We start from the raw sequence: 16,475 nt of genomic DNA on the forward strand, positions 1-16,475 counted from the left end.
ATTTGATAATTAGGGTATTTTTGAGAAACTTGCTTTAAGTTTCATCTGTGTATTGACATCTATGAATTGAATAGAAATAAACATGTTATAACTTCTCAACAGGCAAAACGCATGAATATGCATACAGTGTATTTTCGGACTCTTAGCCTGCAGAATTTAAGACATAGTTCAAACTACATTTATAATTGCCACTTCTGAACAGTATTGACTTGTGCACATATTTTTAAAACTGCACATATGATTGTAATAAAACACAATTCAACTACTGAGTCGAATTTTAATTGCCAAACTAAACGCTTAGTTTGCGTAATTATGAGTAATTTGACATCATGTTGCCACACACCGTGACACTTATACAACGCTTCGAAGCTTATAAATCATAATAATGCTAAATGTTTATTTAGACACCCGAAACAACGAACCTTTTCTTTTTAAATAATGGTTTCAAAATGTACTCTATCCAAATAAACATAAACACAACGATCTGAAATAAACTTGGGATCACATCAATGAAGAGACCGTTTGAATATGCGCACGCATGCGCATAAAATAGGCAGCCCGGCTTTACAAACAGTAGACAAATTGCGGCAAATATCAGGATGGGAATCAGTACATAGTTCATTCTCTCACAGTCACATGTTTTATGGCATTCTTCGTTGGACAGAATACCACGTCTTGGTTTGGAGATATCTGGAAATAAAAAGTACACACAACTATAAAGAGCAGGCGATGATTGCCTATTCTATGTTGTACCCATACCACTTCTGAAAAAGGTTACTCTATGCAATATTATTTAACATTTATGTTTCGCCGAAAATACTTAGCTGTCAAAGTTATATGTACCGCAGGTTTAAAACAACCAAAATTCAGTTGTCAACATTCTTGAAATCTATAACTTCCATATCAATTAACCATCGTAGCCTAGGAACAGTTTAATAACATAAAACAGTGCAGTAACATGTTTTAGAACGCGTTATGCATGAAAGCACGAGGCATGGATGGATAAAAATACATTAATCGACGGAATGCAAATTAAAAAGTTATCATATATGTTTAGTAATAAATTTAAGAAATACCGAATGCATATATAGAAAACGATTTTCAATACAGACTGAACTGTCTACTCGCCTCGTGAACATTGGAAGTCCTTACAAGCACCCATAAGATTATTACAGCAACCGGGAGATATGGAATGGTTAAATAGATTATCGCGCTGTGCATCATCAACTCTCTAACGTGCATTTGTTGCGACTGTGAACAACACCAAGTCATCAACATGCCTAGTAGGATCGAACCGATGCTCACAAACCAAGCAAGTCCAGTGCCAAGATTTGTGTCTCTTTTATTTATAATTATTTAATTAACAACATAAGTGCCAAATACTGAGTTCGCAAGTTTTCCAAGAAGAGAGTAGTCCCAGCACTCTCTTACTGTAAGCATATACGCGCAAGCGAGCATGTGGCAGGAGCCAGCGAATGTCAGCGCGAATAGCGTGCCAGAGTTAGCAAATGTCCCTGACCGGAAACGGGCAATGTACGTGAGACTCACTACTCCGGCAACAAGGGACAGTGCTATAAAAGGCCTTGACATGTTTGGTAAATCATCCACGCTGTCTGCATCGTCTTTATCGAAGGTTTACTCGTACATGGGTTGACGGCAGCAATATGTAAAGCAAAATGATATGACCTCAAGATGAAAGTTAACCAAGACTTTGTACATACATAACCGTTGCTGTTTTAATTAAATGTATGGTTTCCGGTAATGCATGCTCGTGAATACAATTAGTTATAACCTTTGGGAATACTTATTATTTTGGAATACTATTCGAAATTTAAAATTATGAATGTATTTGAAATGAATAGACACTCTGACACTGGCACGTGATACAATTTAACAAGGGTTTCCTCCACGCCAATAAGGCGTGTCGCTGCTTGCGTGCCTCTTAACTTTGGGGTGTTCTTGAGACACTCCTTTATTGCTGCGACATGCCTTAATTGGCTATCCGACGTGTCATAAATATAAATAAAAACTTCTACAATCCAAACAATGATTATTACTATAAACAAATTGCAAAGTGCCCCAACCAAGTCAAGTGTAAAGTGCCATCATTTGCACCTCGGAAATTGAATAGATTAGCTCCTGCAATAAAGTAACCTTAACGGCCTGGTTTAAAACTTCTGTATTTAAACCCTACGCCGCCCCTCCCACCCCCCCCCCCCCACACACACACCAAAATAAAACACCCAATAACAAACAAACAAAACCAGCGGTAGTCAACACAGTGTATAAGCTATGTACTCTATTAATCCCTGTCGTATTAGCTTACTATATTAGCTAGTGGCTATTGTACTGTGAAATTGGATGACTGTTTGGATTTATTGCTAAATTGTTCATTTCAATTTAACCACTTTCTTGTTATTGGTATTGCACTGTTTTCTGTTAACAATTAAATCTTTATTATTATATAATGTTTTAAAAAATACCTGTATAACAAGACACGTTTGCAGAAGATGTGCAATGCTTTTTTTATTCAATATAAGACATACAATGTATACATGTATATGATCATAAAACAAAGTGATACCATGTAGCAGCAATAATGTTCAAACATGTTATACAAGATATGCTAATATATACTTTTTTGACCATGTGGTGTCCCTTTGATTAAACACAAAAAAGGGTTAATATGTATTGTTTTCTTTGGTCGGTTATGATTTTTGAGAAAGAAAAACAACAGAATATTTATGAATAAGGATGAGTTGCATAAAGTGGGTAGAAAACATACTGGACTTGCTTATGAAAGTTTAATGTGTTTCCATTTTTGTTCAAATATATTGAGTGTATCATTACTTAGGGCTGTTTCTTTTTCAATTAGAATTTTCAGTATTAAATAATTGAAAAAACAGTTCATTGTAGGTTTTTGTTTTCTGTATTTCATGCTGAATATAACATATTTCATTAATATAATAATGTAATTCACAGCGTTATTAACCTCTTGTTTTTTGAAGGTATTTACTCCTAAACTGATGTTTAAGAGAGATAGTTTTACATTTAATTGTTGTTTCTCTAGAAAGGATGTCAATTGATTCCATAGAGATTGAATATGTTGACACTCCAAGAAAAGGTGTTCTATTGTTTCAATATGTTCACTACACAAATCACATAGATTTGTGTTGGATAAGTTGCACTTAAAAAGATATTTATTTGTGGCTATGATTCTCTAGATGTATTTATATTAAAAATTTCTCAGTTTGCTATCAGTAGTTGATTTATATGGCATGACTAATATTTGTTTCCAATTAAATTCTTTTTCTCCAAGAAGGTTTTTTAGTTTGAAGCTTTGGAGATTTCGGCAGGGTTTTTAATTTGAAGAGTGTAAACTATTTTGTTTGTTTTGTTTTGTTTTACAGTTATGTTTTCTACGAATGTTTTTTGAGTACATGGTGTGTTATTTGTATTGGTAGCAGCTTTAATATGTATGGGTATACTTTTGATCAATGTGTAGTACATCAGGAAATTACTTGTAGGTATTCCGTATATGTAGCATAAGTTTTCAAAAGAATAGAAGTCGTTTATTCTGTAGTCGTACAATTGATCTACATATTTTATGTTTTGTTCAAGCCAATGTTTATAGAAAAGCGATTTATTGTTCGAAGTTATATTTTTATTGTTCCATAAAATAATTTTACTGTTTATTTTGGTTTCTAAATTATGAGTCACTTTACACCATGCCGTTAGAACATTCGATAGAAATATGTTTTTGGTTGAAATTTCATCAGATATTATTGTCGATATTACATTCAAAAAGTAAGGAGTAACCATATTTTTTTAAGATTTTCTGGTAAAATAATTTCCATTTACACGTATTGGTATTATCTAGGTATCTTTTAACCGAGTCGCATTTGATTGCATTCAAGAATGAATCAATGTCCGTTAATTTGATGCCTCCATTTTTTACAGATTGAATTAACTGAGTTCGTTTAATTTTATCAGGTTTACCGTCCCATATGAAATTAAATATTTGTGATTTGATATCGTCAATAATATCATTTGGTGGGTTTGGGAGAACTGTTAGTGTGTAAATTAATTTAGAGAGCGCAACCGTTTTGAACACGGTGTTTTTTCCGATTAGTATTAATTTACGATGCTGCCCCATGATTTTAAACATTTTTTTATTTTTTGTAATTTAGGCAATATGTTTTTAGAATTGTTTCATTTTCATTGTTTGTAAAGGTTATTCCTAACGTTGTTGCTTCATCTGATGTCCAATTAAATTTCATTTATTTTTTAAGATGAATATTACTTTGTTTAGATTTACCTACTCTTAGCACAGTGCATTTACTTTAGTTGAGTTTAAGACCCAACGTCGTTACGAAAAGGGTAAGCGACTCTATTAGGTTATGGAATGAGTCGAAATTGTCATTTAAGATATAAGTTGCATCGTCAGCAAATAGGGACTGTTTAATTTCGTCGTCAGGTTCTAATGATATGCCTTGTATATGTTTATTTGATTGGATGTGATGTGACAGATACTCGATGCATATAATAAATAGCAATGATGAGCGTGGGCATCCTTGTCTTACCCCTCGTTCGATGTTAAAACTGTTTGAGAAGAAGCCATTTTTAATGATTATACTGTTTATATCGGCGTAGAACAGTTTGACCCATTGAATGAGACTTTCACCAAAGATCATATTTTCTATGCAAGAGAACATGAATGAATGATCAAGTGAATCGAATACCTTTTCAAAGTCTGCAAAAAATATAGAAAAATATAGAATTGTTAAAATAGTTTATGCAGTCTTGTATAAGACGAACGTTTTCACCGATGAAACGTCCTTTTATGAAACCAGATTAAGATCTTAAAATGATTGATGGTAATATCTTTATAATTCTGTTTGCTATACTTTTAGTTGCTATTTTATAATCGTTGTTCAATAAGCTTATTGGGCGCCAGTTTGACAAGGATTATACGTTTTCTCCGGGTTTTGGAATGAGTGATATTATACTTTGTTTTTGTAGCGCGGTTAAACTTCCGTTGTTAAATGAATAATTTAGTGACGTAGTTTAATGTGTTTTAATATCGTTCCATAATATTTTATAAAACTCGATAGTGATGCCAACGGATCCCGGGCTTTTGTTATTTTGCATTTATTATGAGCTAATCCACATACATATTCAGTCAGTAATCCGTTACATAGTTGTTTTTCTCTTCTTTTAAAGCATGATGTGTATTTTTAAAAAGGGTGTTATTTTCGACATTCTTTCGTTTGTAGAGGTTTTCGAAAAATAGACGTTGTTCTTCTAGTATTTGATTTCTGTTTGTTATGTCTTTGCCATCGACTACTAGTTTGTGTACCGTTTTTTTGTTCGCTTCTACGTTTTTAAATAATTGCAAAGTATTTTGTATTTTTTTCATGGTGTTCAAAATGCTGTGCCCGCGCTCGAAGAAATATGCCATTGAGGTGTGTATGATAGATTCCTTCTAATATTTGTTTTTTTAAGCGATTTCATCTTCAATGGCGGTGGTATCATTTGTGTTTGTTTCATGCAATTGTTTTTCAAGTGTTTCAATGATTTTTATGGTTTCAATTTCAAGTTTTTGTGTTTCTTTTTGTTTAAATGACGTGTATCTTATTGTTGTGTTACGTATATTACCTTTAATTATTTCCCATAAGGTGTTTGGGTTTGCATCTTTGTTATCTTGAACTGTATTGTTTTTTTCCTGTTTTATTTGCGTTTGGTATTGTGGATCTAATAAGATGCTATTATTAAGTTTAAAGTATCCTGTTCTCCTGATCCTCTTTCAGGTTGTATTTATGCAGTTTAAGTTCAACTAGTGAGTGGTCAGTCATAAATCCTGGTCTTTTGTTGCATTAGTCAATAATATTTCACAGTGACTCGGATATAAAGAAATAGTCTAGTCTGCAAAATATTGTTGGTTTTGAGTTTGAGTGCCAGGTGAATTTGCTCTCATTCGGATTAACTGTACGCCAGATGTCTATCAAATTGTAGTTTTCAATTATATTATTCAGAATGTTTTTATTTTTTGAGTGAGTATAAAGGTTTCCATTCCTTTAATCTAATAATGGGTTAAGAACAATATTGAAATAACCTCCGACTATAATGTTTTTATCTTGGTTATTTATTATAAAGGATTGTAATGTTTCGTAAAAAAAAATCATTTATGTTAGGACCGTAAACGTTTTTTAATGTTAATTGTGTTTCGTGTATTTCTATATCTATACTTGCTTGTCTACCAGTTATTATTTCGTAAAAGTTTTCAACTGTGATCCCTAAATAATTTTTAATTAGAAAGACAATGCCTTGTTTATAAGTATGTTGTCCACTGAGATAGATGTCTCCATCCCATTCATCTTTTATGGCTTGTGTTTAAGTATGTGTCAAGTGACTTTCGTGTAAAAGGCATATACTTTTTTTTCATCTAACCATTTGAAGATTTGTATGCGTTTATCTTTATTGTTTAGCCCTTTTACACTCAAAGTACAAATTTTAATACTCATATAAAAAGATGGTTGAGTACATGATAATTTTTAGTGTGCCTGTCCAGTTGTTTTTTATTATAAGACATAGGTCAATGAAAGTTTTATATGTTTTGGTGTTTGATGTTAAAGTGATGTGTATGAACAAATATAGTAAACATTTCATCGTGACATATACATTGAAATAAAGGGAAAGGAAAAAAACACAAGAAGAAAAAGAACTAAATAAACAAAACAACAAACACTTGAAACAAATAGATGCAAACAATGGATAAAGGCATACGATAATGGTATAGGGGTGTTTTACAGTAATGATATATCTGTCCAGATTACAGTTAAAATATCTAAGACGAGAATGAATTATGTATGCTACTTATTAAATAACTTACCCCTGTCTAGTTTATCCGTATATATAAGCTAAAAGTCCTTGCATTTGTCAAGTTCTTAAATGTCAACATAGGAAAAACGATCCGCCAATTACTCACTGAAACGTTTTATTCGTGCATGCATGATTCTGTATGATTTACAAACTTAAAGGGGCCTTTTCCACGTTTTGGTAAATTGACACAAATTAAAAAAAATCAGCGTTTTAGTTATGATATTTGTGAGGAAACAGTAATACTGGACATTTTCCATGTTCTAAAATATCCATTATATGCATATATTAACGATTTAAAAACCTAAAAATTATAAAGCGCTGCAACGCGAAACGATTGAATAATTTGGAGAGTTCTGTTGTTTTCGAAATATTTTTGATATTGCGAGGATTGCTTATATACAGTATAAAATACCTAACTGATCGTATGAGCACGGATGGTAAAATGGTCTAAGCGAAACACTTTTTCTCCATTGGTCATTGGTTCGAGCCCAGTTGAGGGGTACTTTTTTTCTTTCTTTAATTGTATTCTTGTTTTTTTCTTTTATTGGAGCTTTTTAGATCAAATGGTTACATTTATCGATGTAAAGCATGTAATGAAAAACTTCAATACATGCCAAATTCTGTGAAAAGGCCCCTTTAACACGTATCTATCACATCACGCCCCACGCTATTTTTAGAACATCCGTGTTTTAACCGTACACAACATTTACATCTAACACTGCGCTTAAATCGAAACATCCATACAGGAGAAGCAACGGGTGTATTCAATTAGTTCAATAACGACTATGGCGATTTAGGTACATGTGGTTGAGATTAACTCCCTTTTGAATCGACTACCTTTGGTTAACATTCGTTATATAATTAAATTGACAACTTTATAATAAAGAAATAGTAAACCCCACTGACGTCCCTATGGCATTATAGTGACCAGCCAGGCAGCCACACACCGTATATGAAACCGAAGCCTTAGGCTGAGGTCCATATACATTTTTGGCTGCCTGGCTGGTCACTATAATGCCATTGGGACCGAAGTGGAGTTTACTATTTCTTATATTACACCGAAGAGTGTCCCCTGTATCAGTGTACAGTGCTGTACCGGCTTTCCAAACTTTTATTTTTCTTGCAACTGAATGCGCAAACGATGATGTATATCGTGTGATGTAGTTTCTCTGACGAAACATTCCAGTTGGAGCTAAATTCTCTGGATGTTAAGGACATGTCGGACGTGGTGTTTTTTTTAACGGTTAGTTATTTGTTTAAGGCATCGAACGAATTCAAAACGTATTTCGGATTGTGTGTTTATCATACACAATTTAAACTTCGATAGGAATACAATAAAATAGTTTGATTTAAAATAAGTTTCGATAAAGGGATGGAAGAATAGAAAAGTGAAGTGAATATCTTTTCGACTTTATTGTTTTAAACATTGGATTAACGTTGGCATTGAGATAAGCGTGTCGTTTATTCTAAATTATGTTGTTGTTTATTTTACTCGTGTTAAAGCTGAAATAGTGTCAATGATGTTCAATAAAACACTTTAACACAGTGCACATTTAGTGGTGTGTAACCCCGAACGGTCAATTTACAAAAAATAGTGACCGGTCCATATACTCGTATGTTTCTCTATCGCATTTTACAGACTGAAACCGGTCATATAGATATAGAAGGACCAATATCTCTGAGGTGTAATATTGGCATATAGTAACTGATTCGACTGATAACAAGCGCATTGCTCTTGCAATATGATGTAAAAATCTTTTTTAATATGAGGACTAATTGTTTGGTCTTTTTAAGGTTTACATGTGAATTTGATATATAAGTTGTTCTGGGTTATATACAAAGCACGATTGAGCAGTTGGTTAAAGTGATGTCTATTACCATTTCATTATCTTGCTTTTAAGTCATTAGTTCGATACCCAATCGGATTTTCTCTTACTCTCTGTTCATCCGTTTCTATCGAAATTCTCAATTTCTTTTATATAATATTTGATTAACTTGAATATTCTTGTATTAAAGTGTATTAAGCTAAAAATATCATTTACTTTTAAGTATTAATCCAGTACTTAATTGCCATAGTTCTCTTACGTACATAAATACTTGCTCTGACTGTGCAAACAACCTTTTAATTGCAATAATAGCTTTTATTTCATATACTGCATGACGTGTTCCATTGATAGTAATGATTCCATATAGCATAAGACCTTAAACTTTACAAATACGCCGACTCACTCTAACGTCGGAAACCCGCGTTCGCTCAAATAGACATAATCTGGAATTATCTAGATTTTGGAGAAAACAACACTAATAGTCTGTGTGAGCAAACATGCCTCTATAAATAGATAGCGTAGATAATGCTTTAACCTTTGTCATCACGTGGCTTCTTTGTTATGCTTTTTCGCCATCATGTTATATTTAACATATAAAAAACAATACTAGCTTCGTTACCATTATAACATATTAGCCATCTATTTTTTTCAGATAAGGCTACGTAACTTACAAAAATTTATTTCCGACGTGATAAGTATACGTTGTTATTTTTTTCGTTTCAAAAATGTAATATTGTTATCGACAAAGCTCCTCTGTTGCCGTATAATTTATTTGGACAAAACTGTTGTTCAAATATGGTTTTTATTGATAATGGTCGGGTACATAATAACTGAAGGATATATAACTAGAAAAAGCATGCACAAGAAAAATCGGGCGACATGAACTATTAGGTTCATTTACAAAATCGTACAGTATACATATAGAGGTATAAACACGTATATGTATGAGTTTGAATGTATCTCACTTTTAAACACGCTTATCGTTTATATTATTTTGGTGATGACATGCCCATTAAAATATGTCGTTTTTCAGAGCATTGGCTTAACAATGTGTGTCATTTTCTAGTCGACACCAGTCCACTCGCTGTTTTTTTTATCAAATCATTATTCAATGTACCAATAAAATTTAATATATCCTCTGCCAAACTATTATTGCGCAGCATCAACCTCTGTTTTTTCTGCTGTCATGTCTTTCTAACCCCTTTCTTTCTTATCTGCCAGTCTCTCCTTCTCCTCTTTCCTTACTTTCTCAGCTGCCAGTCTCTCCCTCTCTTTCCTTGCTTTATCAGTTGCCAGTCTTTCTGCCTCCTCATTCTGCATTCGTTCTTTCTCAGCCTCTGCTTCCTCTTCTTCCACAGTACCCATTCTGTTACAACGGCCAAGAACCGATTCCATCCAGCCGGTAATCTCAGGATGATGAAGATTTAGAAACATGCTGAAGTGTCCATCCCTCTCGTAGTCAAATGATCTGTATCATTGCAGTATTGATATAAAATAAACAGAAATTTAAATGATTATTAAGTTATTAATTTATTATTACTTTAGTAAAAAATAAAATTGTAATATACATAAACTGTTTATGCTATTAACATGGTAACATTGAGGAGTATTTGTTGTTGTTTTGTAGAATGCGATAGCAACAACAAATCCTGTTAGCTCATGTAGTTTTGGGTTAGAGTACCACACCGAGCTCACTGCTTTTCCAAAATGTACATAAGAAGTGTTCTAAGTACACGACACGAGGGCTTGGAATCGACAGAAAGAGTAAACGGCCGGAATGTGTTCGGATAAGAACAAATCACCTGCTTTGCTTGGTTGCTGGAGCGTAGTGCAAGTATTCTAGCGGTTTAGGTTAAAGTCACTCATCGGGTACATGGAGTTGACCTGATTATAGTGGAATATAAAGTTTGCGAACAAGAAATAATTCCTCGGTTAGCTCAGTAGCCTGGCTAATACTCAAACAGACTCACATTCCATTAAATATTTGCTGTACTTAAAGCAAGGATACTCAGAAACCGAATTGAGCCATACCTGATGTTTACCCCCAATGCACTGTATCGCCCCAGGTATGGCAGTTCGGCCATGTATACTCCGCCAACATCCCCTCGGCATGTTTCTCTTAAAAAAACGTACGGTGATGATAAAGGTTAATTTAAAATAAATCAAAGAAACTAAGATTTCCCAACAATGGCCTCCCCTTTGCTGCCAACTGGCGAATATAAACAAAGCAAAATATCAACCAACTTGAAACGCACACGATTACTCTCGGCCCTCGATTTTCCAAAAGAGATCAAAGGTAAAACAAACCAAAAAGATATGTTTAGTTGTATTTAAAGATTATTTGTTTCATGTGTTCGAAAAATGGCCCACGCATGTTAGAAAAACTTTGGGCAATCTGAGCATTTTAGAATACCAAACCTATAAACAATGTTAACTACATGAAAAAATTATTTAACTTTTATGTAGACACCAACTCACATTTCTTGAATAAAATTTCCTACGCAGAAAAACCTATCCGTGTCCAAGCCGGGATACAGACGTTCGCATACGCGGTCTGATTGAACACTGCGTCTGCTTTGACTGAGGACATCCCATGGCAGTTGTCTGTGATGTTCGGGCATAAGTCCCCAGCCTGCGGTAAATCCTAACGCCAATGTTGGTTTCAGCTGTTTAAAGTCCGAAAGGAGTGTGGCGGAGACGTTATGAAGATTGTCTGTAAGAAGGAAAATTACAAATAAAGGATTGATATTTTTCATCGAGCGACAGTACTTTACAGAAATATCTTTGTAGTAGAAATATTAAAAAATAAGTGGCAGTGATATTTCTAGCTTGAAACACCATGCCAAACTGTTTGAATGATGTGCATTTTATTTCAAGTAATAACAGAGGTGTAGTCTTAATTCCGTTTATAAAATACTAAAGTATACATTACTTTACAGGCTAAGTTCAAGGGATTTATGGATCCCTATTGGGATATTCCACTCAGTGTGTTGATCTCCCATAACATATCGTATCTAGTTAGATAATATTTTCTCTCAACTGATTTATCAAGGAATTAGTGCAATTGTTTCATCAGCAGTGGTGTATTAATCACCGCTGACAAGTGTTTCTGCTCTGTGACCGCTTTAGGTTGCCAATATACAGGGGTATAATACGCTTGATTTGGGTAGGGTCAAACGTAACAATAAGTTAACTAAAACCTTAAGCTTGATATGTGTGTACATACGGTATGGGAAGCAAATCGGTTTGACAAAAGAATTGAGCGCAGGTTTTCTAACGTGGCTTTTCCCAAAATCCAAGACGGCTACATCGTGATGCCGGATTCCATTTATGTTCGAAAGCCCGGTGTAGTATGGGTGGAGGATTATCCTTTCCGGATTAAGCGTTTGCTCATGTTTGTCGTTTTCATAAAGGTTAAGGTCTCCCAAATTCACTGTGACCTTTAATAAATAAATCAAAATATGTTCAATCGCGCAAACGTTATTAAATATTCTATACCTTTATTTTAAGGTTGAACTTAATCTCTATCTCATGAGGTGGGTAAGGGACCAACTCATTTGTTGTTTCGTTGAACTCTGACACGCATCTTGCTGCAGTAAGGAAGAACCGTTCGCATAGCAACGCGCCTCCGCATAACTTTCCTCGCGCACCAATCCATCCTACCCACGGCAGCTCTCCCTTGAATAGTGTAAATCAATCGATAGGACGATAATGTAAACTTTTAAATTGCTGCGATTTAACAGATTATTCATTGCAGTGTATTCACTATTACACTACCAGTATTGTATAAGTAGGCAATTCATGTTGGAAAATGTAAATATCCAATTTCTTAATGAAATACTTTCCAATTGTTTGTCGAAACAGTTAAACAATCGATTTCCCATATCGAAACAATTCATCTAACATCTCTAATATATAATATACTTACCGACGGTTGTGTTTGTAAACCAACGATTCTTAATTAAAATGAAGTAACAAAATAGAATTATGACATGATACGCTCGCTAATTTTTGTAGAGTTATAATTATAGTATACAGTCGTTTGCACTGATTATCTAATATGATTAGCGGAGATTATTACAGAACTGTGTTGGAGACTATTGTAAAGCTAAGAAGAGGACTGTTTCAAAGTGATGACATGTTTCAAGACTACGCTGCACACTGTTTTAAAACTATTAAAGATACAAAAACATATCTAAGCTGAAAACTGTAGCCTGTTACCACAATACATTCTGAATACTCGGGATAATGGTAACCACTATTAAACAAACAAAGGTAACCACTATTAAGACAGATACCAATTTAACAGATTCATGCAGGAGATCGTTGTACAACTTAGCTGCCCACTCTGATCTGCTGAGTTAATATTTATTTAGCATTTTCTACATGTACCTGCCGCATTTCGTTGCGATGTGGGACATAATTGTAATTGTAACTTTGCCGTGTGGGTTCGATGAGCTGGATAAAATAAAACACAATTTTATAACATTATGAATAGAAAGGAAAACACCTCCGGACAAATTTATCTTTATTTTTATTGAAACATGGCATGTCTAATTAAAAGGACATGTTTTAATCTTAGCGCCTCTACAAACTACCAAAAACAAACATTTGTTTAGACACGTCAACATCGACAAAAGCAATTCCTTTATAATAAAAAACGCCAATGTATATTTTCTGTCGATAAAGAACCGTTACTTATATTGCAACTGTCGGCAATATTTGGTTTTCAATTTGAAAGTAAGGGTTCCCGCTGACGATCGCCATTTCGCCCATGCGACAAATTCGCAAAAATTGTTTTATTTTTCAAAACACTTTGCTTTTCCAGGGAACTATTTACTGAACTGACAGACAAAATATGTTTATGATGGACGCTTACTGATGGAGCAGATTAAATTCAAACCTATAAAACAAATTGCATAAAAGATCAATTTTAGATGTCTAGTTTACTTTTATTTTAATCGGTTGACATGTGGACTGAAAGCAAAGAGGAAAATGTCTGGATTTATTTCGGAACATTATTATAATTTTTGTCCTTATTCTTAAAACATTTTATTGAAGTTACAATGTTAACACATTAAAATCTTTACAAAAAGGAGAATTAAGCAATCTGCGAGTGAAGAGCTGTTTCTACATTGTTACACATTTTGGCGACCCTATGAACAATGTTAACGAAAAATATGGACGACAATTATCACAATTAAATTTGTTATTATTTTATAGAGTTCAAAATATCAGGTTTATGTTATACAGCTTTATATGTAAATATTTACAGTTTTAGGAGGTCCAGACAAGAGTTCCTTCCGATGCTGTTTCCCGCATTTTCCATTATCTGTATAAAAAAGTTTTAGAAGTCCATTTTAAATTTTTGATACTTTTGCCAATCCATTTTACTGTATATAGTACGTTATCGCTTAATTATCTACCAAAAGCATTATATTAATAGATTGACTAAAAGTATGATAATTCAAAAGTACAAACAATTTACTCCAACAAAGTTAATCATTAAATGAATTTTCGTAATTTTAACATAGCGAAATGCGGAGAACTGCTATTAATGGTTTGCAAATATGTATTGACTGAACAAGCGCATCGTGAGAATGAGCATCATACAGCTCGATTGGACAGCAGACTCACGTGCTTCCACTATTTAAGACAAAATATCGTGCGAAGCTTACACAGTCGCATCGATAGACAAACATTAAAAGAACGCACCAATTAATCTATCAGCAACATCAACAACACCATCCTTTACGTCTTTAAATCCGTTTATGTTGAACACGTACTCCTGTTTAGGTTCGCTTGCAAGAGAGTGAAGAACGTCTTGATTAATTGTCTGGCCAAGTTCCACTGCAAAAATCTCGGCAAAATCTGCAAACAAATGTTTTTTCAGTCAAGGACTTCCACACAGATTTTTTTCAATTGGAACAGCTTTAGTTTGTTGTTGTTAAATTTTATTAGTATTAACTTCAATTATTTCATACAGTTAATAATGTGTTGCCAGTAAACCAACGACTTGATGCATACTTTCAATTATAGCACTTATTTCTGTTTGTTTTTTACTTTTTAAAAGAGCTGTAAACCAGATTGACGAAGAATAGAAACGCTCTAAAATACCGTATTTTTTTTTACAATTATTAGTTTATATTGATTAAAATATCACGACTGGAATATTACATTAGTTGAAAACAGTTGTTAAGTTTTCATATTTTCAGTATATTCGGTAATACAATTTAACGATGTGAAAACGAAAGTACATCGCGAAAATAGGTGACATAACGATATACACACTATAGATAACGCAAGTAGATTGATCATTTTATACATAAAATATATACAATTCAATACGCATGCGCAGTTTGCATTCCTGTGTTTACCACAAGACGATGATGGTCTATCTACTTGCGTTATTTATAGTTAACTGGTATGTACATCGTACACTTACCCAGTAAAATTTTATTACCAAATAAACTGAAAATATGAACACTTAACGACTTTTTTTAAGTAATGTAATATACCAGTCGTGATATTTTAATCAACATAAACTAATAATTGTTAAAAAAAATACGGTATTTTAGAACGTTTCTTTTCTTCGTCAATCTTGTTGACAGCTCCTTTAAAATGCGCTATAGTAAATTTTGTTGTTTAATTCTCCTTCAAATACTTAGAGCGCGTTGACTAACAATCTATTTGAGAAAGAAATATATACTTTTACATATTATATACCTTGAGCCGCTCGTCGTCTAAAATCGAGCCTTCTTTTTTCAGTGGGAATGGTTAACATTCCGTCACTCAAAACAAAAATGATTGTTTTTGTTGACTTATCACCTGGCAAGGAAAACACAATTCAATAGAACATACAGGAATCAATCCTTTGAAAAAGGCGGTAAGCAGAAAAATGTCATTTCAGCTCAGTTCAATCAGTAAAGAAGGAAACACTTAGAGGTTTTGAAATGAATATATTGTGCATGCTTGTATTGAACTTTAAACTATTATTTCTATTTTAATATTATTAATATTATAATAACTATAGAAAGTTCCACACAAAAAAACAAATACGGCAAATGACGTTAATCAATAATGCGTTCAAATGTGTTCTAATTTGTTAAACCAAAGAACAACACGATGTGGCCTAAGTCTGCTTGACATACGATGAAATGGCACTATAATGTTGCTCAAAACAGCGTCCAGTGCATATAATAACGTCATTCCACTGAATGTATTCTGAAAGTAAAAGGAAAAGGACGTCATTTTACAATATTCTGAATGTGAAGAATGTGAAACGAACGGAACGTCACAATACAATATCAAAATAAACAGCGTCATTAAAATAAAAAGAACGATTTATAATTATTTATAATTACGAAACACATTGAAACATCGCAAACATTTTTGCCGGAACCAGCACATTGTTTTAATCCACCTTTTGCTTCTACGTTGGTTTACAAAGAAACTTGAAGAATGTTTTCAAACGTATATTCATCGGCAAAAGAACAGTATACGAGCGAGCACATTTCTTGAGAAACTTGTAGAGGGTTGCTGCTTATAAATTTGACATAAAACATTTTCTGAATTAAAATTGCTCCCAAATTAATACTCCGACCCAACCTTGCCTTGTCATAATAATGGTTTTCATAGTATGCTATCAGCCTAAAATACCTGTATTTCTGCTATCTTCTTTTTAAGAGCATTATATCCCCTTGCCGGATTGTGATTCAAATTGACAACAACATTTGTAATTTCGTCCATTTTCATAAGCGCAAACCT

The 16,475-nt window shown here is 33.4% G+C and overlaps 2 protein-coding genes and 1 long non-coding RNA gene across 3 annotated transcripts in view; 1 reads left to right on the forward strand and 2 right to left on the reverse strand.

The window, feature by feature from the left end:
• LOC127838009 (ribonuclease 3-like) overlaps nt 1-16,475 on the forward strand; it is a 521,860-nt gene that overhangs the window by 149,673 nt on the left and 355,712 nt on the right. The gene's annotated exons all lie outside the window — the stretch shown is intronic.
• Nucleotides 264-6,950, reverse strand: LOC127838026 (uncharacterized). Its single transcript, XR_008029613.1, has 2 exons — nt 6,893-6,950; nt 264-690 (listed from the first exon to the last, which is right to left on the reverse strand). It is a non-coding gene; the product is annotated as an uncharacterized LOC127838026 (long non-coding RNA).
• LOC127838016 (transmembrane protease serine 12-like) lies at nt 9,494-16,443 on the reverse strand. The gene is made up of 10 exons (XM_052365519.1): nt 16,368-16,443; nt 15,435-15,932; nt 14,424-14,579; nt 13,982-14,040; nt 13,101-13,166; nt 12,237-12,386; nt 11,935-12,148; nt 11,187-11,421; nt 10,740-10,826; nt 9,494-10,176 (listed from the first exon to the last, which is right to left on the reverse strand). Exons 2-10 carry the CDS (start codon nt 15,490-15,492, stop codon nt 9,903-9,905), a joined length of 1,299 nt encoding a protein of 432 aa, XP_052221479.1. The 5' UTR covers nt 15,493-15,932; nt 16,368-16,443; the 3' UTR covers nt 9,494-9,902.

This window comes from Dreissena polymorpha, chromosome 7, assembly GCF_020536995.1.
Source record: "Dreissena polymorpha isolate Duluth1 chromosome 7, UMN_Dpol_1.0, whole genome shotgun sequence".
Taxonomy (NCBI): Eukaryota; Metazoa; Mollusca; class Bivalvia; order Myida; family Dreissenidae; genus Dreissena; species Dreissena polymorpha.